Source organism: Calliphora vicina, chromosome 1 (assembly GCF_958450345.1).
Source record: "Calliphora vicina chromosome 1, idCalVici1.1, whole genome shotgun sequence".
Lineage (NCBI taxonomy): Eukaryota > Metazoa > Arthropoda > Insecta > Diptera > Calliphoridae > Calliphora > Calliphora vicina.
In genome coordinates this window covers 82,863,588-82,889,580 of record NC_088780.1, presented here as the reverse complement: position 1 = coordinate 82,889,580, position 25,993 = coordinate 82,863,588, and the positions used below count along the sequence as shown (strand labels likewise).

The window sequence follows — 25,993 nt, the reverse complement described above, 5'->3', positions numbered from 1 at the left end:
ATTTCCAAGGATCCCGGGAATTCCCGCCTAGAACAAATTATTCAGAATTATAAAGAGATAAACTGACTCGATTTTTAATTTTGTTATATACAAACCATTTGTCATTTGTATCGGAATGGCTTAAATTTACATTAGATTTGGTTCAACCTTCATTAGATTCCAATTAATTCTGTTAATTCACAAGAAATAAATATTTATAGATTTTTGGTAATTATTCGAACTTTTTATATATATAATTTGAAAGTAAATTTTTAATTAGGCTTAAGTTCATTTTTATTATAATTTATTTGTAATAATTCAAAGAATATCACTGAATATTCTTTGAATTATTACAAATAAATTATAATAAAAATGAACTTAAGCCTAATTAAAAATTTACTTTCAAAAGAAATAAATATTTATTTATTTTTTAATTTTGAATTGACAATGTTTTGCTTATTAATAAAAAACAAGTAAAAGTGCTATATTCGGCTATGCCGAATCTTATATACCCTTCACCTTTGTTGTGGATGCATTATTATTTCTTATAATTAGTATATATGTATGTACATTGCCCACTTTCAGCGTACAGCATCCTAAATTTATCAAGAACACAACAAACAACAACAACGCCAAACGAAACAAAACACCAAAAGAAAAAACAAAATACACAAGCCAATGAAACCAACACACATCCAAACATACGTTTAATTGTATAAAAAACAACAACGCCAAAAGAAACAAAACACAAAAGAAAAACAAAATACGCAACGCATGCACATCCAAACATACGATTTGTTGCTTTTTTGTAAAAAAAACCAACACACAACCAAACAAACGTTTAGTTGTATAAAAAACAACAACAACGCCAAAAGAAACAAAACACAAAAAAAAAACAAAATACACAAAACTTGCACATCCAAACATACGTTTTGTTGTTTTTTTGTCAAAGCATGCAATACATTGTGTTTTTTGATGAAATTTTCAGAGGTTGTCTCGGATTTTTGCTCATATCTCCGTTATTTATGGACGGATTTTGCTGATTTTAAATAGCAAAATTCTCGAAAGTATGTCTGACAGAATTGTTGAAGATTTGGATCCCGGAGATATCTGGGGCCTTCAGAAAATTGATTTCAACAGACAGACAGACAGACAGACGGACAGACAGACAGACAGACAGACGGACATGGCTTAATCGACTCCGCTATCTATAAGGATCCAGAATATATATACTTTATAGGGTCGGAAATGAAAAATGTAGAAATTACAAACGGAATGACAAACTTATATATACCCTTCTCACGAAGCTGAAGGGTATAATTAGTATGCTTTTACACAGGGTAAGTTTTCTTGTGCAAGTCTAGATTTTAGAGAGTTTAGGAGAGAGAGGCAAGAAGAAAGAAGAGGGGTACACACTTCCTTGTACTGGCAAGTCTCTTCAATTCTCTTTTGTTTTCTCATTTTCATTATGGCGTCTATTAGGTTTTGACATACAAAATTGAACACAGACTTGCTGTGTGTAAACAGTCGAGCAAGATTAAAAGGGAATCGAAGAGACTTGTTCAAGTAAACTTGCTGTATGTAAAAGCAGACTTACATACAGACAGATCCAATAATATTAAACAAAATTCAATTCCATGGAAGGTGGTTTTATTCCAAACATTTTCGTTTTACTCTTTGTGAAAAAGCAAGTACTGAAATAATTCCACTTTCGATCGGAATGGAATTCTGTGACAGCCCTGAACATTCACGAGTTTTTGGAATAATTTTTAATAATGTACTTGTTATTGGTCTATTTGGGTTAAATCTTTTTTGTTGTATGAATCTTCGGCACATGTTTTGGAGCTTTAAGCTTCTTTTACAGAAAGACAAGTTCAAAAAAATCACATAAAACTAAGGAAAAATTTCCCGGGATTTCGGGATTGAAAATTTTGCGAAATTCTCGGGATTTTCTGTCCCGGGAATTCCCGTGAAAAACTCTAATAATAAACCAAAAAATAACTTAGAGGCATTATACTATCATGGAAATTTATCTAAATTATATGTTTTCATTTTATTAAAATGTCATTAATACGAGTTTATTCCTTAAATTCCTTAAAGAATTTCTGTTTAAAAAAATTTTAGCGCAAAATTCGCCAGTGGGCCATTTTGGACCCATAAATCATAAGTATCAAGATCTATTTATTAATTTTTCAGATTGAGATACATAACAAATTATTTAGTAACCCTTACGGCCATTTTCACAATGTACGATCAAGTTAGGTTAATCTGAATTTCACAATGTACGATTAATTTTTAACTGACACTATTTAACAACAAAGTTGCTGTTAAATATAACCGAACAAACTTCGGTCAACCGACAGTTAGTTAATTTTCCGTTAAAAATGAAATAATCGTACATTGTGAAAATGGCCGTGAGAGATATTTTATTGAATATGTGTTTAATTTGAATTTGGTATTAATTTGATTTTTTTTAAATATATTTGTATGGCAAAACACAATAGCGGTATTCATAATGTAGAGTAGGTACTTGGCCTAGTAAAAGAGCAGAAAAGCTATTTACATTACCAGACCAAGTACTCTACATTGTGAATACCGCTAATTTAAATAAAAAACAAATTACGAGTAAACCAACAGTTCTAGGAGACTGCCCCGAACTAGTGATTTTAGCTATAATATAATTTGTTACATATCTAGCAACGTGACTAGTTATTTTAAAAAGGGTAATTTTTGTGTTAGACTGCCTGATAGCTGGTCCAAAGTAGGCAACGCATAAAATAAGTTTTGAATTAACTTGGGGGTTACACGATCAAGTTTTAATACACTCACACTTTTTTACTAATACACTCACACTTTTAAGAATTGAAACGAACTTGCATTCAATTTCTCATTCAAGTTCGTGTTTCAATTTTCAATCAAGCTGATTACATTTTTTGCACAATTTGCACTAAAATTGTTTTCAAGTTGCGTGCAGCCTACGTCACAGCTTTAAATTTGTATAAATTTTGACAAACAGTATATGTAAAAGACTATCAAGGAAAACTTGATCGTGTGGCTGCAGTGTGAAGCCGGTGAAGAAATTCTATGGGCCGCACAAATGCCCGCGTAAACATATTATACACGTTATTATCGACTAAAGCATCAGTAATGATGGACGATATGCTAACCAATTTTTATCAAGATATGTTTAATAGGTTTTAAGTTATTCTACAAAACACGTAGTAACTCCCAAAGTCTAGACAAAATATATCTTTCACATCTATCAAAACAAGTACAATTTTAGATATGTATGTATTTTGCTTTAGAAGTCTACCGCAATTAAAAACACAGTTATATGCTACATTGCCATTCAACAATTTTTGATAGCTAATAATTAAATGCTTAATATTAGAATATTTTAAATGTTTAGAACACCTCTGTTTGTTTGGTCTTATATTAATATAGTTTGAATGAAACTTAATTTTTGGAAGTACCGTAATTTTTTAGTAGGAATAATGGAACCCAATATTTTAATTTTAGAAAAGTTTTTTTTTGCAATTAAAATAAAGTACACGGCGATTTGTTTTATGATTTCAGCAATAGTTCCCGAGTTATGACAAAAACGATATTTTGCGGAGTGTATGTATCTAAATTAAAAAAAAGAAACTTACCAATGATGCACTGAAATGTTGGTCCTACTGTCGCATTCCTTGCAGACATTTCTGAAATACCGCCAACAATCAAATCGATATCGCGCCAGTTCGAATATGCATTTTTTAATTTAGACAAGTCCTACAAAATAAAAAAATTCTTATATTCTTATTAAGTTATTTAATTAAGTAAAAAAAACTATTTGTTTTTTAAATTTTATTGTTCTGGCAGAAACTTTTTCGAAAATAAGAAAAATAATCGCCATAATTTGTGTAAATACATACCTCTGGCTTTATAAATGTTTGTAAGTCTTTCCAATTATTTATTTTAACATTATTGCATATTTCCAAATATTTAAAATATGGTTGTAGTCCATGATCTCGACCACGCTGTATATCAAACGCTAAGAGATCGGAATGTGTAGGTCGTTTATTGTTCGCCAAATCAGAAGACAACTTTGGAAGATAATTAAAAAAGTTCATACGTATGCAATGTAAATATTTATTGAGTACAATTTGTAAAATAGCTAATTATTTGTTAACTTACACTTTCAACATAACTTGCATCCAATTTCATAGCCTGTTGCATTAATACGGAATATAAAATTTGGTCCAGTTTATTGGATGTGTATTCAATGCTTGGAGAATAAATTTCGTCTTTCAGAATGAAGATATTCGTATCAATTTTATTTGAACTGGAATTAGATAAAAATAATATTTAATACTCAACAGCCAACATTTTCGTAGTATTTTAACTTTCAGCAGTGAAAGTTAAGCTCTTAATTGAGCTTAACTTATTTTTATGTTTGCAGAATTACGCAGGGAATTCCAAAATACTTATTTTTCTGAAATAAATTATATTAAAAAGATGTTTTGCACGAATTCATCTTTACAGACACTTTTATTTGTATAGTTTTGTTATTAATATTATTTCTCACCAAAATCGGAATGCTTTGAAATCTTATATATAAATAGGCCACACTTTTTTTGTGGTACACTTTTAAGTATGTTATTGTCCACCAATATTGATGAACCATATATGGTTTAAAAGGTTTTTTCTCTAGATGTGAAAAAAATCTTTCGAATTTGGTCGAATTTCGGCCACCAGGCGATCCTAGTATTTAGTAAATAGCACAATAATTAATTAATTGTTATTGTGTCTCAGTGATGTTTTCAGTTGTATTATGCGATAATTTTTTTTCAGTTTTTTAAAGCTACCGTTACCGAAATACCTTCAACTACTGTAACCGCTAAAATACCGTTGCCAATATTCTATAAATAATTTAAATTATAAAATACTAATTTTTGATTTCATTTATTGTGTATTTCTTTAGCAAACATATACATTTTTAATTGCTTTTTTTCACAATTTTCCGAATTTGGTGTTGTTTTTTTGGTGAAACAATTAAAAATATATATGTTTGCTAAGCAAATACTCACAGATTTCCCAAGGTTACTTAAATATCATATATGCCATTCGAAAGGCCTTAGTTTATTTATTCTATCAGTTTATATTCTACTAAGTTATAGGGGATCACACGGTGTGTATTCCATATGTATTTGGTCATGTATTCGACATAATATGGAATTCCATGTGTATGTCAAAATTCACGATATACATACGATTCAAAATTTTCACTTTCACACGTACATATGTAATTGCGTGTGACATAACCTCTATTAGTTTATAGAATTTTTGTTTTTAACTATATTTATATCAATTTAATATATTTTTAAATCATAATAAATATGTTTAATTTGATGAAACTTATTTTGTTATGATTTTTCTCTATTTTGCACTTACACAGTGTTGTATTTCAAAATACACATTTGGGGTATTCACACGGTCTTCTATTAGTCATATTGTCATAATGTCCTAATATATTATAACAGCTGTTGTTGTGTTTTAAACAAAAAAAAGTATTATTTTATGACAAAACAATAAACATAGTTCAAATAGTCTTATTAGTTTAGAACTTTTTTGTTTCAAACACAACAAAAATTTGATTAAACTATAATAATATATTAGGACATTATGACAATACGACCAAATAGTAGACCGTGTGAATATCCCAATTGATAAAAACACGACAATATATAACATCCCAGCAGTTAAGCAAGTAGTCAATGAATCCCTTAAAGACAGTAATTATCACAAATGTCTTATCACTTGGCTGACTCCAATTTATATATTTTGCTCATTTGACACGTGTGTACACTTTGTAGTGCAGAGAGAAGACAATTGGTTACTTTATACATCCCAAGTAATCTAGCGTGAAGACAATTGACACTTAAGTGTCTCTAAGTAATCTGGAGTGTAGTCACTTTAAGCGGTTTGTGAGTAAATCGTACAAACTGGTTTTATACAAATTGTGTTGATATGATTCTCAAACAGTTTATTTTTATTTTTGCTTAAGTATACTGATATCCCATGTAACATAGCATGAAGTCAATAGTCACTTTAGTGTCTATTAGTAACCTATATTGAAGTCACTTTAAAGGTTTATTTTGTACTGCACTTTAAAAAGTAGTTATTTTAACAGAAGTAATCTATTGGAGAGTTATCGGATGAAGATTTGTTTACAAGCAATCGGTTATTGGACGATCTATGAGATGTCTTTTTAACTGACTATTTGATGGCAATTAGAACCCGTAAATGTTAAAATAAATAGTTATGTAGCTTATCAAGTAGCCAGTTAGTACGTACGGTAACTTACTCTATGCAACCGGTATGGGAATCCAATGCGTTAAATATCAAGTCACGTAGTTAGTTATGTAACTAGTTGTCACCCTAAATGATAGGTAAAGTCACTAGTTCGGAACTGTCTCCTAGAAATGCTGGGACTGTCTAGTGAATTTTGCTGTCTAGGATGTTTTGACACATTTATAAATTTATTTGGTTTCAAGCCGCAAATGACTTAAAATACATTTAAGTTTCTTGGCACGTTGCAATAACGCAAATGTTATTTCGTCTTAACTATCCGAATCAGTAGAATCAGAATTTCGATAAAGCCTAGCCTCAACATTTAATAATAGGGTTGGTATGTTTTAAAAATTCACTTGATCTTCTTCTCCAGAATCTTTATTTGTGACGTAGTTGTTCGCACCTTGGGTGGTCGTAATTGAGATGTCGTAAGAATTTTGCAAAAACACTTCATCACTTTCCTCTAAAGCATTTATTATCTCATTTAATGTTAAAAATATGGAAAAAAATAAGTTATTCACCCTTATCGTGGTTGGCGTTAACGTCATACGCCTACGACAGTTTCGTACTAGATTAAAGAAACAGTTTGCATTTTATCTTTAATCTAGTACGAAACAGTCGTAGGCGTAAGACGTTTACGACAACTACGATAAGGGTGATTGTTTTCATTTTATTGTAGTATGTCAGCAAATATATCAACTAAAATCACATATAAATTGGTTTTTCAAATATACTTTGCTACGAATTTGTTTTTATAACTATTATAATTAAAAAACCATAGGAACGCAACAGCTATAAATTATGCATATAAATATTTTTCTCACCGATTACATGACATCTTCACACCTCTTCCAATTTCACAAAACTGAAATATTTGATCTAAAAAAATACCCATAAGCAATTACCCTAGACAAAACTCATCAACGGATGCTTTGTTGGCCGTTATATTCTGAAGCACAACAACAAGTAGATTTGAAAATTTAAAGCACAGTAAACGCAGAAACCTGAATTTAAAAGGTGTACTACATGTAGTATAGTCGGCATATCTGGGTTAAAAGGTTTATTTATTAAATTTGCTGTAATTTTCTTATATTTACAAAATGAACTTTTACTCAAGCAATTTGTAGACATTTCGATGTATTTTTCAACATTTTCGATGTAAATGCAAATGAATCGGTAGCCAACCTTGGTAATTTTACAGTTACATACATACATATAGAATTTTTGGTATTCTAAATTGGAAATAATAAATTTGTTATTAAAATACTGCAATTCCCAAGAAAATTTTTTTTGGCTATATTTTAAAAATAAGTTACAGCACTTCAGCCTCTACCAAACAAATAAGGGATAACTCCGGCACACTAATCACCTCTAAAGACGAACAACTTGAACTCTGGGCTACACACTTCTCTGAAATGTTCTCCTCACGTTCTCAGTCATAATAAGTCTGAAAATCTGATATGCGAATAAATTCTGGAAACTTGAATCCCTTTCTAATAAATGATGAAATATTGGAAGATGTTGAAACTTTCTGTTACCTCGGAGCTGTTTTAAAACGAACTGGGGGATCTAGTGAAGATATTGTAAGCCGAATAAAAAAAGCCACACAATCTTTTGGCCAGCTCAGCAAAGTATGAAAATCGTCTTCTATGTCGTTCTTCGTGTTAAAATTAACATTTTCAACACTAACGTAAAATCAACTCTATTCTATGGCTGTGAAACATCGAGCGCTGCCTCTCGAGACTTCAACACTTTGCAAGTTTTCGTAAATAAATGTCTCCGAAGAGTTCTTCTGGCCACGAACCATCTCACACAACAATCTCTGGGCTGAAACACATCAAATACCGTTGTGTGTAGAATACAGAGAAGAAAGTAGAACTGGATTGGACACACACTCCGTAAGCCACCATTCCATTCCTGCCAGGAATACTATCGACTGGAACCCTCCGGGGAGTCGCAGAAGAGGCCGACCAGCACATACATGGCGAAGGCAAATCGATAGCTAGGCTAGAAAAATGCATAAAAGCTGGAGTGAAGTAAAAACTATTGCTATGAACAGATCTGAATGGAAGAAGTTTGTTGAGGACCTATGCTCCTTATAAGATCGAGGGGAATATATATATTTTAAAAAGCGAGGCAAAAATATTCTTTGCAAATTTTTTCAAAAGATATTAAGGTACTTAACAGGTTTTCATTTTTTTATTTCAACTATGGGATTAGACAAAATTAGGCTCAAACTGGAAATTTTCATAAAAATCGTCGAATTTGGAATACTCAGGTCCTTCGTTTATAATAATTTTACAGATAACAGATAACATTTAAATATAATTTTTTAGTTCAAAGTTTGTTTAGAATTCAAAAAGATATTTCCACTATTAGCAGTAAACAAGACTGGGGTAGGTCAAAATATTGTATTTTAAGCGAAAATAACTCGTCCATATACCAAAAAACCCAAATTGTGATTTATATTTTTATGATAAAAATAAATCACTGAAAATAACAGTTATAAAATGATTTCTATTTAAATGGTTTGGTATGACTTTATTCGTTTTTATTGTTTTTTAATGGTTTGGTGTGAGATAAACAATTCATTTGTTCTTGTTCCTAATAACTGTTACTTTCTCTTTTATTTACATACAATAACATATTACTAGTAATTTTTAACTAATTATGGAAATAATATGATAAGTATGAAGTAATGAAGTCTGAGTAACAGAAATGAGATTTTTTATTTAAATTGTTATTAATCTTTCGATAAATTTGCATTCATCAAATGGATTTTTGCGATTTATTTTTCATGTTCGCAAATAAAAGTCACAAGCTGACCTTTACGAAAAAAATAAATTATAAATCACTCATCCAGATTATTTGTGTTTGTTTCTTTTCTGTTTCTCTTAACCCCAAACCTAAAATGTTCTCGAATAAATCACTCTCTCAGTGATATATCACAAAAAATTATTTTTAAATTGCTGCGAATGAGAATTTACCATTGAAATTAAAGTGAACCCGTTATTTTCGGTCTCTGATTTTAACGTAAAATTGCGAATATCTCGTTAAATTTCATATATAGTAAAATGTTTAAAATCGGATCGAAAACAGAAAATTGGAACCGTGTGTCAATTCCCACTTTATGACCTTGTGACCTACATATCGTTACCTGAAATGCAAAAGGACGTAACAACCAAAAAATTCAAAATTGAGTTTTTGATGGATATTGGTACAGCGCATCAAGGCACACATATACACAATTTGTTAGCATTCTATTTTTAGCTGACGATATAACGTCAAAATTAGATAAATTATTCTTTTTTTAAATCCTCCTACTGTGCAAAGTTTATCTAATGAGCAAGGCCTTCCAAAATAAAGCTACTCTAATATTTTATATATTTTTTTCTTGATATCAGCTAATTTGAATAATCATCTTTCTGCTTCGAATGCACATTGATCTCGCTTTTATTATGATTACAGCTTTGACAACATACCTCTCATCCTTTGAATATTCAGATCCCGTATCCATGGCATAGTTACGGAGTTCGTTTGGCATCATCGAAAGGTAGAATCTTGATGCAGCTATGGCATATTCATTAGATATTTGATGTAGCGATTCATTATTTACAGATCTGCTTTTAATCATTTTTATTTCGTTGGTCATCGAAGTACCCAAAACAACTGGCAACCATTCATCAATAACAATTCGATGATAAATATCAATATTAATGGATTTAGCCTTTTGAAACAATTGATCATCATTCCAATCTGGATGTTGGATATTTAACTCTTTGGCAATTCGATTGTGATTACGCATCATAATGGTATGAATTATAATGGCAAAAGGATCGCTGTTAACACGTGAATCACCAGCCATAAAACAAGTTGAATTTGAGCCACCGTCTGGGATCAGTGCGCAAAACCAATTTGTGTCTTCTTCAGCCATTGGTAATAATGAATCTTGCGATTTTCCTAAGCTGGTGGATTTAAGAAGTCCTTTTTGTTTCAACCGCATGCGATTTTGAGACTTTTCGTTAAAACCATATAATTGCGATAAATCCAGTTTAGCAGTACCTTGATTTAACTAATTTTAAAAACATTCAAATGTTTTAGTTGGCTGTTTCATTTATGTTAAAACTCACCTGTTCTGGAGCTGCAAATGTACACCTATGTCCCACTGCCAAAGCGCTACGTACATAATTTAAGCAGGTGTCAGGGCCATAACGATTTGCATTATCCTTACTTATCAGTGGCTCGCATGCAGGGTGATGATAACGAGGCGATAGTTTATAATTTTGTATATTACAACATTCAATTGGAGATCCATTACCTGTAGAGTAAAACTCAGTTATGCTCATTTCATAGGGTAATTGTCAAAAACCTAACTGTTGCAACAACAAAATACATGCTAATCAATGTATTTTGTTGTTGTATCTGTATAAACTTTTCTAAAAAAATTCTACTTTTTATTATAAAAATTTTTAATTATTCGACAAAAAGATGGACTCAGAAAGGCTTTTATATTATACAATATAATAAGTACTCAATTTTTTGTTATAAATATCATATGCAAATTGCAAAAAAAAAATGTTCTTATTTAAATTATGGCTAATAATTCTTAAGAAAATAACTATCAATTTTCTATACATCATAACTACATTCCGCCGCAACCCAAGCCAAAACTAAAATCTTGCGATGACATTTTTGGTACTGCAATGTGGAAATAAACGCTTGAAATATACTTATGTGGACTTCTGTTTTTTGAAAAACCTACTACACGTTACACCGCAATGAAACAAAAATAAAATATTTTTCGTAAATTAAAAAAAATATATATTCCTATCATGTTTTGGTTCTAATTTTTAATACAGACTTTAATTAAGAATAAAACAAAATATTGAAAAGTGTTGAGAAAAATTTTAAAAATCGAAATTAATCCAATATGTTGCGAAATATTTGCAATCAATTTATTTTACCATAACTTGCTCGTTTAATGCAAAATTTATATTATAAAATTATAAAATTTATTTATATTATAAAATTTTTTTTAATACAGACTTAAAATAAGTATAAAACGAAATCTTGAAAAGTGTTGAGTGTGAAATATAAGCACATTAAAAATAAATTATTTAATTAAAAAATTTTCTAAATTTTTATTGGTCACAAAAGGTTTAGAAAGTGCTAAAACTTATTTCAAAAAAACTATACTCCAGATCTATGTGCAACCTAATAAACAAATTAATATACCAAAATAAGGTTAAAAAAGTCACCTTTCAAAAAAAATAACCGCATTAAAAAATTCCGCCTGTAATAATATAAGATACACCATGTGTATCTCAATAAATATCGAAATCAAACTAATTTCCCTCTGCAATATTATGACATACAAACATATTGGGACATACAAACCACGTAAAAAGTAGCTATAATGTTAAAAATTTACATAAACAATGTTAAATTTACATAATAGGTTTTAATTTACGGTTATAACGGAATCCAAATCTATACAGAATTATATTTTAAAAAAGACACTAAATTAAAAAATTGATTTTCGAGTACACTGAAAGAAAAACCTTCGTAAATACAACGTTTTTCTACGTTATATTAATGATTTTGTTCTTGAAATCAGTCCTATTACCGGTGTCATTGCATTAACGAAAAATGTTTCATTAATCTCAAAATTTTCGTAAATATAATGAAATAATGTCATTACTATAGAATATATAAATAACGTCACCATACGTGTTTACAATGTCAAATATCATTAAACCAATGATACAATTTCGTCAATATAATGAAAGGGTTTCATTAAATTAATGAATCTCTTTCAATACTAATATGAAAAAAATCATTAATTTAACGATTTTGCATTAATAGTATAACGACATGTTTCATTGATGTTAAGAAACTTTATCATATATGCAATGAATGTTGACATTGGTTTAATGACATTGCTTCATTAATATAATTATATCCTACATAAATGGAACGATGTTTTTACATTTCAAAAATGAATTTTGTCATTGATTTTCCTACATTGTTTCGTAAATAGAATGTGCTCCTTCATTAATGAAATGAAATATATCATATTAATCTTAATCATTATTTTAATAAAAGATTTCATTCCAAAAACGATTCCTTTCATAATAATAATGAACAAAAATAAGTTATTTATAATTACAATTTATTAGGATTTTAATCTAAATGTACATATGTATTAATACTTTTTAAATACTTTTTATATTTAAATTCGATTTCAATATACATACTTCGCATTTGTATAAATAAATACAAAAAATTTAAGCGGTATTCACAATGTAGAGTACTTGGCCTAGTAAAAAAGCAGAAAAGCTTTTTATTGACAAACATTTCAATTTCTAATGTATTTCGTTTTTATTTTTTTTATATTGTGCTCTTTTACTACATTACCAGGCCAAGTACTCTACATTGTGAATACCGCTAAAATGAAAAATAATTAAATATCAGTAAAAAAAATTTTCGTTGCAGGAAGATTGAGATAGTGAAAAATGGTGATGAAACGTTTTTGGATTCCTGAGAGTCACTCAAAATTTGTTGAGACATGTTTTTCTCCCTCCACTTTTCTAAATTATACTTAAAAACGATCTTGTAGCCAATTTTTATTTGCTGAGTAATTTCAAATAAGTCATTAGCAGACATTATGGAAATTGTGATGTTTTATTCTAAAAAAAAATATTTTAATAGTTTGTTTAAATTTTTATATAATTATTAATAATGTTTACCTTGAAAAAAGTTTATGAGGTGATTTAGGCCCCAAGAAGTTAGTAGATATTGTAACGTGTTTTTTGAGTTTCTTCATCTAAAAATAAAATTTAAACGTATTCTTTAATGGGTATCATAAATTTTCCTTTTGATGTATTAATAATAGCTTACCTTTCTTATGAGTCATTGATCCACTTGAATCGAAAACCACTTCCTCAATTGATTGAAATAAATCCTCCTCAATCCATTTTTGCACAAAAAACACTTCAAATTATTTATTACCAAATTAGATTTTGATCACAATTTCAACTTTTTATAAACAACAAATAAATCAATTATATTTTTATCACAACAACTCTTCACTTGTTGACTGTTTAAAATAAACTAAAATTAAATAAAAAGAAACTCTCAAAAACAGAAGATGATGCAATTTATGTTGTTGTTGTATTTTTTTTAAACGTGCCACATTATGTTCCAACTGTATTTTATTTTTCTTTGTGTCCGTCAGCATCAACATTCTCTTGTGTCCCGTTATTTCTTTAAGAAACGTTCAATACAACGCAACTTTACGTTGTATTGATATCCGAATCGTTGTATTTACTATTATTATATTAAATACTTATTTTTTTTTTTTTATTGAATGACACATTACGTTAAATTAATGATAAAATCATTGTATTTACTACAAATTTTCATTAAAAATATGTTTGCCATAAAGTCCCGTTATGATTTGTTTGCAAAGAAATGCAATGACACATTACGTTGCATGGATTACAAGTTCATTAATTTAATGACATGGTTTCATTAAACGTTCGTCATAATTACGTGATTGTTAAAAAACTTGTTTAAAATATTAATGTAAAATGACATAATTTTTGGCGTTTTTCGTCTCATTAATGACAATTTGTTATATTAGCAAAATAACAAGAACTAAGCAATTTAAATATTAAAAACTACATTAATTCGATTCCTTTATATATAATTTTGTTTTATATAATTTATTTTTTTTATTTTTCAATATTTAATCCAAAAAAATGGAAAACAAAAAATTCATTATGGCTACGTAAATATTTCATTGAATTTTTAAGGTGTGCTGTATTTCATACAAATATTACTATATTTACACAAAAACAATTAGGATTTGCCAAATAAACCTTTTTTATTCCAAACAATTAATTTGGGACACATTCGTTATTCAATTTATACATTGAATCTCAACTTAAAGTTTTACGTAATATTAACGTAAAAAGTTTCGTAGCATCAATGACTCTACGAAATGCCAAAAAATACTCATTTTGCCTGAATCGTAATATTAACGTAATTTTCGTAAATACAACGTAAAATTTCATATCATTAACGAAACTTTTCATTGCATTAACGTAAACAGGTTAACGTAAAAGTTTCATTGGGGTTACGAAGCGTTTTTCTTTCAGTGTAGAAACGAATTTCCACAACCACTATGTGCCCCAGGACCCATGTAATGAAAATTATATATATGTATGTAGATTACGATTCTATTAGACATTAACTCAAAAAAAGAAAACTTTGACCAACTGTAAAAAAAAAATCAGACCAGGTGGACATACGTTTATTCTACAAAAATGATCTACTCAACATGCCCTTTCAGAATTATAGGGTCGCTATTCTGTTCCAATCAAAAAGTCTCAATTGGTTGGACAGTGTAATTTTGTTTTACACCGATTAAGATAAGTATGTATAATAATCTTCGACTTACTCATTGTTGTGACCACAGGTTTATTCAAATCATTAGCCACAAATTGTGACCATTGGACTACAGCTAGATTTCTCTGGAAGTCGTCCAAAAACTCCCTTTTCTCTTTCGTTGGATTTCCTCCAAGTGCATGGCTTATTGCAAGCGGTTGTGGCAAAATATCCGAGAACATCTATAAGAATATAAGGGATAATAAAATTAAAAAAAAAACAATAAAAATGTTTATTTATTTATGATCTTAAACCTTATAAAAACCGTCCTTATAATGGCGCGGCAACAGACGCCTTAATGCATAGTCTCCATTATTTCGACCATTTACGATGCTTTGACATTTGTGTGCTAGTTCACTGTCCTTCGGAAGATCAATATCACTCAATATAGTTTCACAATGCTCTCCAGAAATACTTTGCGGAGCACATTTCGAATTGTAAATATATAAACTGGCTTTCAAAATTTCATCTGCTACTTCGCTATCTTTTTGCGCTTCAACACTTGGCAGAGTGTCTAAAAGCTGACTGTGAGATATTGTGCCATTTTGAACCACAACATTTGATGCAACAAGATTTGTTTCCAAACTAGAAACAAAATTAATCAAGAAAAGTGAAATAATACGTAATAGGTATGTAGTTTTAAAATCAAACCTTTTTTCTTGTTCATTCGATTCACAGCCACGCTTTGCAAAATCCAACCATTCGTGTGGAGTTATCGAATTAATAGTATCAAACTCAAATTTACTTATAACTATGGGATCTAAAAGCGAAATAAATTAAATAACTATTATTAATAACATGATAAATTAAGTTAAAATATAATCTGCGAGTTGAAGAATATGATATAGGTCACCAATCATCGATGCCTAGAGACAAAACACTGTAGAGTTGTAAAATGTGGGTAATTTATATATTATTATATACATATACATATATATGGGGGATTTCATGTCAAGTGAACCAACTTTTGAAATCTATGTCTTCCGATCGGGATGATATTTGCACCAAGGTGGATAGTAATTCAGACACAGTTTTTCAACAAGATCGGTGGAGAACTCTCTGAGTTAGAGGGGTCAAAAATTTACATTTTGGCCAAGCAGGTCTGTTTTCTCATCCATGTAACTTATTACCTATTGTTCTTAGCTAAATGTGACCCAAATAGTTTATGTGGCTATTTCTCCAATTTTTCGAAAAAAAAAAATAAAACAAATGTTTGACATTTTTTTTCGAAATCAAAAACCCTTTTGTTGTTAAGGGTATTGACTCTTGTGTAGATCCTGAAGATATAAAAGCTGCTTTGGAATATAACAGGTTTAAAATAAAAAATGTAGTCAACATTAGAAATCGCGAGAAAATTCCCCAACCACTGTTTAGAATTGAACTAGAACCAGGTGATGTTAATCTCAAGAAAAATGAAACACACCCAATTTACAATTTAAAATATTTATTGCATCGTAAAATTATGTTAGAAGAGCCACATAAGAGATCAGGACCCGTCCAGTGTCCACAAACCCCGTTTGCGTGGTTTGTGGAGAACTGCACGGTTCTACCCAATGCGATAAATCCAAAAACGACTCAAAAGTAAAAAAATGCAGCAATTGTGGCGGAAATCACACAGCAAATTACAGAGGATGCCCAGTATATTCTATAGTTAAAAGAACATTAACACAGAAACCTGGTATTTATCCTGTGCAATCACAGAACCTAGTTGATACCCATTACCCCCAAATCTCACAAACCATGAATAATAAGGGTTCATAATCTAGTGTTCTAAAAATGAATCAAACTTATGCTCAAAACCCACTAATAGGAAAAGAAAATAACCCTAATATCAATGTGGAATTTGCAGGCCAACATTCCACTTCTAATTTTAGTCGACTGGAAGCTACAATAGAGACCCTAGTGAAATCGGTTAACAATTTTACCAACTCTATGAGTAATATGATGCAGGAAATGCTTAAAATGCAATCAATGTTATTACAAGCTATCCTAAATAAGCCATGAACTGTTTGAAAATATGTTTCTGGAATGCAAACGGTATACACCAACACAAACACGAATATTTTTTTAAGAAACCAACAAATTGATGTAATGCTGGTTTCTGAAACTCATTTGACGTCCGGAAGTTCATTTCGAATAAATGGATACGTAATATATGATACCAAAGATCCCAGAGGTAGAGCATGCGGCAATTTTAATTAAAGCTCGAATCAAACACTAGTTAATGTGTGATCTTTGCGAAGATTATCTTCAAGCTATTACAATCTGTCTTGAAGATTTTCGTCGAAACTTAGTGATTTCATCGATATACTCACCCCCTAGATTTTCAATTGCAGAAAGTCAATATAATAGATTTTTTAAATCAAATGCTAAGCACACATTCTGGGGATCACGACTGATTACCCCTAAAGGTCGTGTTTTGTTTGATACAATTTCTAAAATGGGTTTGAATGTGATTTCGAGCAGCCAACCTACCAACTGGCCTACTGACCCACGAAAAATACAGGATGTTATTGATTTTAGCGTGATGAAATAAAGTAACAATAGTGACCCACTATTGTTACTTTATTGAGCCCCCGAGAAATTGTATCCCCGACTGGTAACTTAGCGATGACAGGCACAAGAATTAATTGGCTCCAATATAAAAAATATCTCAGTACACATTGCTCGGAAAACATACCGCTAAGAACACCAGAAAACATCGCTTACTCTCTTATCAATTTCGATAAAAATCTCAAACAGGCTGCTCAACATGCTACCCAAACCCCCCGACAAATCAGATATAATAGAATTTATTCTGCAGATGTCGAACGGCTCTTAAATGAAAAAAGAAGAGTTCGAAGAGAGTGGCAATCTGTGCATCCCCCAACTCAAATCGAAGCTTAAAGATTGCATAAAAAGACTTAAAAAGCTCTTGGAATTTCGAAAAATGGAATCATTGAATAAATATTTAGAAAGCCTGGACGCAACCCCGCAATTGGATTACTCATTATGGCGACCTGTCATATGTAAGCCCCCCTTGCGAAATTCAAGTGTTGGTTGGGCAAGAAATGATACTGAAAAAGGGAATCTGTTTGTTAATCACTTGAAAAAAGTATTTACACCGAACACATCAAACGAAGCAATTGAGTTGCCACCTCTTGTACCCCATTTTGGAGCAGCCGTACCCCTACGTTTTGATATTCGGGAGATCGAAAAGGCTACTGTTGATTTAAACTCCAAGAAAGCGCCTGGTATTGACATGATCAGTAACAAGATGCTTATGGAACTACCCCGGATAGCAATAAAAATAATTCTTTTTATTGTCTAATATATCAAAGCTATTTGAGAAGATACTTATGAACAAGTTGTACCCGATGTTAACTGAAAACAATTGTATTCCGAATTATCAATTTGGATTTAGAAGAAAACACCATAGACTTGTAAATATTGTGAGAAAAGCGTTTGAAGAAAAGAAATATTGTTCCGCACTCTTCATCGACATTTCTCAAGGTATTGCATGCTGGTTTAATATATAAATTGAGTCAAAATTTAAAAGATCCAAAGACGCCAAAACAAGTTTTTAAGAATGATCACAGTTTTTCCCTGGTATATCAAAAAACCGAATATACAAAGATCTAAACGTGCCCCTTTTAAAAACTGAAAAATGTACAACATATTAGATAACCCTGGCCACACTCGATTAAGAAGGAGGGACACAGCATACCTAATCCAAAGACAATGAATAAACAATTTTTCGTCCGGCACTGGCTGGACTAATTAATTTATAATTATTAGATATAAGATTTGAAATACTTGTTGTTAGTTCATTACGTAATGAAGATTCAATAAATAAAAAATAAAAATTGAAAAAAAAGAAACAAAGCTTATGTCTTTTCCTTTAAGACCTATTTGGTCTCTTACTGGGATGCGAGTGGGATATAGTATATCAAAATAAATGTTTTGTAACTCCAATAGAACTAACTTTGGTGCAAATTTCATCCCGATCGGAAGACTTCGATTTCAAAATCCCCCATATATGTATATTGAACTTTGAAAATCGGTTGGAAAATGGCTGAGTGAGGTTAGTTCAAAGTCAGTATGCTCTCCAACTACAGCTGGTATCTAAAGCGATATTTTTGGAGGCCCTAATAATATCGAACTTGAACATAACTTCTAAAAAAAGATTAGTTGATATTTATTTTGAACACTTACCAAACTTAAATTGAACGAAACCACCGACAAATATCGTACGACAAAATATATTGATGGCAATAAATATTACAACACTTAAATGTTTTATAGACATTTTGGTTATTATTTGTTTATTTTTTAAATTTTACAATGAAATTTAAGCGTTTGAACAGATTAATAATTTTAAATATTATTTGCGCGTAGGAGTTACGTATATGTTATTGTCAATACAATTTTTTTGTTATTATTATTACAAGCTACGAGTGTAATATTATTATATAATTGAATTAATATTTTATATTTTACAGAGTGCACTTAACAAACGAATGCATATATATGTAAACATATATGTATGTACGTATGTACATATTTAAAGATTCTAATAATGATTTGAATACAACTGCTTTTGAATTTCACTGTTTATATATGAAAAGTTTACACATTTAGCTAAGTGATAAGAAGAACTGATTAATATTTTAAGTTTTGCTTTTCCAATAACACTCGAATGGTTGTGTTGAGATTTATAGAATTCAAATAAAAAATATAATTATTTAGAAATGCTTTTTGGCAAAATCAATATGTAAATGAATCAGAACTTTAATTTGTTGTAATCGATCAGATTGGCACGTCCATCCTATTTGAGCTCACTGAATGAATAAATTTGTTTCGGTCTACATCAACTCTTCAACAAGCCAGCGTTCGGTGGCCGTTATACTCGTAGCTTTGACGTATGACGATAATGATTTGCTTTCCTTAATGAATTTTACATTCAAAATGCATTTTATTCCTTATTTATTTAATATAATATCGTCACCTAAAATGCAAAACAACGTATCATCAAAAATTTCGAAATTAATTTTATTATTGATTACGATTCACTACATCATATTACATATGTGTACAAATGTTTACTATCAAAAAAAGTTTTAACCAATACTGAAACTAAAGTATCATCAACCGTATGATTTTCTTGAACACAATAACGTGTACGCTTTGAGTAATTAATTAATAAATCGTTTTTGTCTTATTTTAGGTACATAGTATCCTAATTGTTTTTTTAATAAATTTGTTGCAATCGAATATTTTTTCCAATCTTAATGAAAATTTAATGAAGAACCTTTTTTAGTTTACAAAAGGTTCTTATAAAATTAAAATTGTATATATATATACACAGAAAAAAGAAATTCATAATTGGAATGAATTTTGTAATAAATATTATTAATCGAACATGACTTTTTTTCCCAAACTTTTTCATTCAGAATAATAATATGTTCATAAATATTATAAAATTGTTCATGACGGAAATTTTAGCTTTTTTGCATAAATTTAATAATATTTTATAATAAATTGCATTATCTAATGAATTAATTCATAACTATTTGCATAATAGCCATATATTGACCAATATTTTAAGATGAATCAACAATATCTGAAACTTAAAAAATATAGTTAAATATAATAAAATATCCATAAACATTAAGCATATCATCCCCTTAAACAAATTCAATCAATTTCGCGCATATTTTCTCATTTTGTAGCTGAAAATCATAAAAATAAATAAAAAATTTTCCAAGAAAATTTCAAACATTTTTCAACATAAAAACATAAAAATTTAAATGAAAATTGATATTATATTTTTCAAGCCGTCTAGCAAAGAATAACAAGAAGGGAAGGAGAGAGTATTATATATTGAAAAATTACTCTCTTTTCACACATACAGGTGATACAATAACAAAATACATGCAATACATTCTCATGAATTAGGTTTTTGACAACAGACTTAGGTTTTTGCCTCTCAGTTACCTATCTAGTTATTGTCTATGCCGTCTAGATTTAATTTGAAAACATAAAACATAGACAACTAGATAGGTAACTGAGAGGCAAAAACCTAAGTCTGTTGTCAAAAACCTAATTCATGAGAATGTATTGCATGTATTTTGTTATTGTATCACCTGTATGTGTGAAAAGAGAGTAATTTTTCCATATATAATACTCTCTCCTTCCGTTCTATGTGTTTATTCTATGACATAAAATATGAAAAAATTTTATGAATTGAAATCATGAAATCAAATCATAATCACCCTTATTCTACTTGGCGTCGTCGACATCGTCGTCAATATTGAGTCAAAAAATGGTAGATGTTACGCCGATATCGATAACAATTGGTAACTTTTGACAGCGTTTTTTACTTTAACCCGACTTATAAAAGTATAAAATTCTGTCAAAAGTTACCAATTGTTATCAATTTCGGAGAAACACATACCATTTTTTGACTCAATATTGACGACGATGTCGACGACGCCAAGTAGAATAAGGGTGATTATTTATGTTGAAACTTTTTTCTGTGTATATTTATCTTTGTTTCTTTTTAGAAATTTACAATAAGTATTCAAATCTTTACCTAAACTAAAACTAAAGTTGTTATTGCCGCTGCATTGTCCAACATGAGTGCTCGTTAAATGATTATCTGGCCAGATCCAGTGTTTCCAATCGCCTCAGTCGTCTATGACCATCAAATGACAGCAACTCCCTGGCAAGGGGGTTTGGATGATCCATTAGTTTTGAAATGTATTTTAGTCTGGAGAGTTTGATCTCATCGCGTATTATGGGGACATTGGGATTCCTATGAATATTACTATTGCGAATGTACCATTGGGCACCTGTAATTGTCCTTAACAGTGCTGACTGCATTCTTTGCAATATGGTGGGACCATGTTAAACGGCGATCAAGATGGATACGGAGATATCTCATATGGCTCTGTTCTTGGATTTTGATATTATTTATCTGTATGGAAGGGCAACTTGCTCGTCTTAAAGTAAATGTAACGTGAATACATTTTGTTGCATTGACCTTAATTTTCCATTTGTCCAGCCATTTTTCCAAATCGCCGATGTGAGACTGGAGTTGTTCAGAAGCTATTGCGGGGTTTTCATATGTACTTAAAAAAGCGGTATCATCCGCAAATGTAGATGTGTCAGTGCGCTCGTAGGCATAACTGCAGTATATAAAATATATAGGAACGGCCCTAGAATGCTTCCCTGTGGTACACGAGCGGATATTTTTCGACGTGTTGAGATCACATCCTTTGATCTGATTTGAAAAGATCTTTCTTGTATGTAATTTTTAAGCAGTTTATGTACGTTCGCAGGTGGTAATTTTTGAGTTAAATATGAACAAAATAATTCTCAGTGCTGAGTTGGGCAGATTACTTATCATCGTGGTAGTAATTTTATCTATACCAGGTGATTTTCCAGCCTTAAGACCTTTGATTGTCGTCTCCACGGTAGAGAACCGGAATTTTAGTGGGGCTGGCACCACATTATTTATGACATTATCTCTAATATATGAATTTGTATCATTTGGGGTAAATACATTCTCCAAGTGATTGGCAAATGCTTCGATTTTTTCTAAGTATTTTTTGCCCATTATCCGTTCTGAAGGCGTATGGGCGACTCATATACAATAGGGTATTGCATATTTTTCACAGCTTTCCAGAGACTATATTCTGTTTTCTTAGGGTCTAAGTTTTTAAGATAATTTCTTTGGTTAGATTCTTTATTAATTTGTAAGGCGACGTGAAGTCTTCTTTGGCACTGATTAAGTTTAGCCTTTACGTTCGGAGATCGCGATTGTTGCCATTGACGTCTGAGTGTTCTCTTTTCTTTGATAAGAGACTCAATGTTTTAAGGAAATTTTGAATGTCTGTAATTCCCCAGGGTGACTGGGAGCGTGGACACTTTAACGGCGTTTGTTAAAATGTCTGTAAATATATCGACAGCGGATTGTATTTCATATTCATTTTTCAATGAATATGAAATACAATCATACATTTTATACTTTAACCAGTTCGTTTTCTTGTTAGGGAAACAAGATTAAGAGTTTTGCAATTTACTTGTAACTTCTAATAACGTTAAAACTGTAGGCGAGTGGTCTGACGAGAGGTCCAGCGAAGGGATCACTGAAATAAATTCTCGTTTTATATTCTTGATTACAGCGAAGTCAATTAGATCGGGAATCTTTTTGAGGTCTGTAGGCCAATAAGTAGGTTGGCCACTAGATATGGCATCTAGTCTGTTAGACGATATTGCTTCTCACAGTTGCCTCCCTCTAGGACTAATAAGGCGAGAGCCCCAAAATGTATGTTTTGCATTGTAATCACCAGCTGCTATAAATCTTGGACCTAGAGTCCTAAAATATTCGAGAAACTGCTCTCGATTAATATTATACCTAGGAGGAGAATATATTCAAGATATTGTAACTCTACCATCAGGTATATTTATAGATGTGGCCTGGATGTGGTCCGTTTTATATTCTGGCATTGGGAAATGCCTAATATCCTTTCTCACTAATATAGCTGTTCCATCACAAGCACTACCACTTGGATGTTTTGTATCATAAGTATAGTTGCCGTTAATTCTGAAACAGTTCTTTATGGTAAAATGTGTTTCAGAAACGAGTAGTACATTCAATTTCTATATTGAGCACTAGAAGCATCAGGAAGGCTTGGAAAGTTAGAAGCCGTATATAAAGGTTTGCGGTGTGATTTTGACCACAGTTACTACATTTTCTTGTATTATCTGTTTTTGAGTGGGGACATTCTTCACTTTTATGAATATCTCCACATCTTACACATACAGAAGGTAATTTGCAGAATATATATATTAACTGCTTTTATTTAAAATAAAAAAAAATATTTTTATTTAAGTTTTTATTTTTTCATAAAAATTTATATTGATGATACGTTTTTTTGTTTCAGAAAATAACAATTCAAAAAAACGTAAGCCACATATATTAAAGTGTGATTTGAAAAAATTAGTTTATTTTCATAAAATATATTCTAGAGTCAATGTAATTCAGATTTGAAAATTTTGTTCCAATATCTCAAGTAGTTTTAATTTTATATCGTTATTTGCTTCTCCTAGAAACTTATGAAAAGTGATGTTTCGTTATTTTGCATTTTAGGTGACGATATGTGTGTATTTTTTTATTTTTATTATCTCGCTCTTAGCTCTCCTCTTCTTAACCCTTCAATGCCCAATTTGATTTGGTTAGAGGTTTTTTTAATATAATATATTTATAAATACTTATTTAGTAATATGGACGCAGTAAACTTGGAAATGTTTAATGAAAAAAGCCAATCATTCTCTCATACGATTGCTTTGGTCAGAATTGTTGACATAATTTGAACGTGTGTAAGCACGATTTCGACAATTTTCAAGATATACCATTAAGTTCTTTAAGTGGATCCCTTATTTTATGATTCGTGGAGATATCCTAATGAAATTTCACATAATCAGTTTCATAACTTTCGGATAAGAACTGAATTTTTTGTGATTTTTTCATTAGTATATATCTAAGAGTTAACGAGCTGCCAAATTATTTTAAAAATAAAAACTTTTTAAAACACTAGACCACAGTGTTTTTAATTTGATATCCATATAGCCTATGTAAATGACTAAGTAATCGAGATATAGGCGAAATAGATAAAAAAAATTAATACAACTTTGTGGATTCTCACTTATTGAGGATCACATGTATCGAATTTCACGTTTCTAAGTTTATTGTAATAGAAAAGTAAAAAAATGCTAATAAAAAAGCACTTAGTCTTCAATTGTGCGTTCTCACTTCATGCGGAATCATATGCACCAAATTAATTATTATAAAATATTCGAAAAGTACTATTGGTGTAAAGAAATATTCCCCTGGTTTCTAAGTTCATTATTGCAGAAAGTACAATTTCGAGTTACAACATTCTGCACCGTACACAGAACATAAAATATAATTAAAATTAACAATAGACAATACAAAATTAGCCTGATTTTGACTATATATTTTAAAACGGACTACACCATTGAATACTACAAACAAAATTAAGATTGGTTTGGGTGTTCTGTGGTTTTGCTGTGTATTTCAAAAATTTAAATGTTACTTTTAGTATAATTTAATAGATTTAGAGCTAGTGTCTTACATGTCAGTTAAACGTAGCTTAACACGATGTTATATTAAACATCAAACATATTTAGTCGGGATTTAACCAATTATTGTGTTTCTCACTAATGGATTAATTTTGTTAGCATTGCCATACTTTTCAGTCAAATCACATGTTTATTTCTCAAAATTTTTAATATATGTAAATATGGCAATACTTTAAATTTTATAAGAAAAAGCTTTGTAAAATAAATAGTGACAGTAAAGTATATAGTATATGGTCAATTCACAAGGTCTCTTATCAGTCATATTGTCATAATGTCCTCGGCAGCTCGGCTTAACTGACTCTTAGGCATTCGGCGCAGGTCTCTTCTGGTTGGTTACGATAACACAATAAACATAGCATACAGAGTAGTATTATTTTAGGACATGTTTTGCTTGAAAAGCAATAAAAACCATTGTGAAATATTAGGACATTAGTTATGACCAGGGAAACCGGAAATATGCTCTAAAAAAAGCGTTTTAAGCGCTTTAAATATGCAGTAAAAACTTTAAAATATGATCTTAAAATTTAAAAAATATGCTCTTAAAAAAACAAATTTTTAACCAAAAAATATACTTTTATTTAAAAAAAATCAATAGCGGTATTCACAATGTAGAGTACTTGGACTGGCAATGTAATAAAAAAGCACAATATCCAAAAAATAAAAACAAAATACATTAGAAATTTAAATGTTTGTGAATAAATAACTCTTCTGCTTTTTTACTAGGCCAAGTACTCTACATTGTGAATACCGCTAATACAATTCATTTCTAAAAAGGTAAAGTAACATAAATCGTTGTCTATTGGATCTGAAAACATTTTTATACATAGAAAATGTTCTTTCAACATCAACTGGTGTTATAGGAGCAAATTTAAAAGACAATTGGTCAATTCACAAGGTCTCTTATCTTATCTCAGTAATATTGTCATAATGTTCCAATATATCACGACTCGGCAGCTCGGCTTAACTGACTCTTAGGCGCAGATCTTTTCTGGTTGGTTACGATAACACAATAAACATAGCATACAGAGTAGTATAATTTTAGGACATTTTTTGCTTGAAAAGCAATAAAAACCATTGTGAA

At 30.3% G+C, this 25,993-nt stretch overlaps 1 protein-coding gene across 1 annotated transcript in view; it reads right to left on the bottom strand.

The window, feature by feature from the left end:
- The window catches only part of Irc (Immune-regulated catalase), a 43,459-nt gene extending 23,876 nt beyond the window's left edge, over positions 1–19,583 (bottom strand). Inside the window, exons 1-9 of the mRNA XM_065515031.1 lie at positions 18,958–19,583; positions 15,415–15,523; positions 15,018–15,348; positions 14,777–14,945; positions 10,443–10,630; positions 9,795–10,384; positions 4,156–4,303; positions 3,894–4,064; positions 3,630–3,750 (exon numbers count right to left, since the gene is read on the bottom strand). Of these exons, the coding sequence (XP_065371103.1) occupies positions 3,630–3,750; positions 3,894–4,064; positions 4,156–4,303; positions 9,795–10,384; positions 10,443–10,630; positions 14,777–14,945; positions 15,018–15,348; positions 15,415–15,523; positions 18,958–19,051 (1,921 nt within the window). The 5' untranslated portion in view covers positions 19,052–19,583. The remainder of the gene's footprint in view (positions 1–3,629; positions 3,751–3,893; positions 4,065–4,155; positions 4,304–9,794; positions 10,385–10,442; positions 10,631–14,776; positions 14,946–15,017; positions 15,349–15,414; positions 15,524–18,957) is intronic.
- Positions 19,584–25,993: the final 6,410 nt, after the last annotated feature.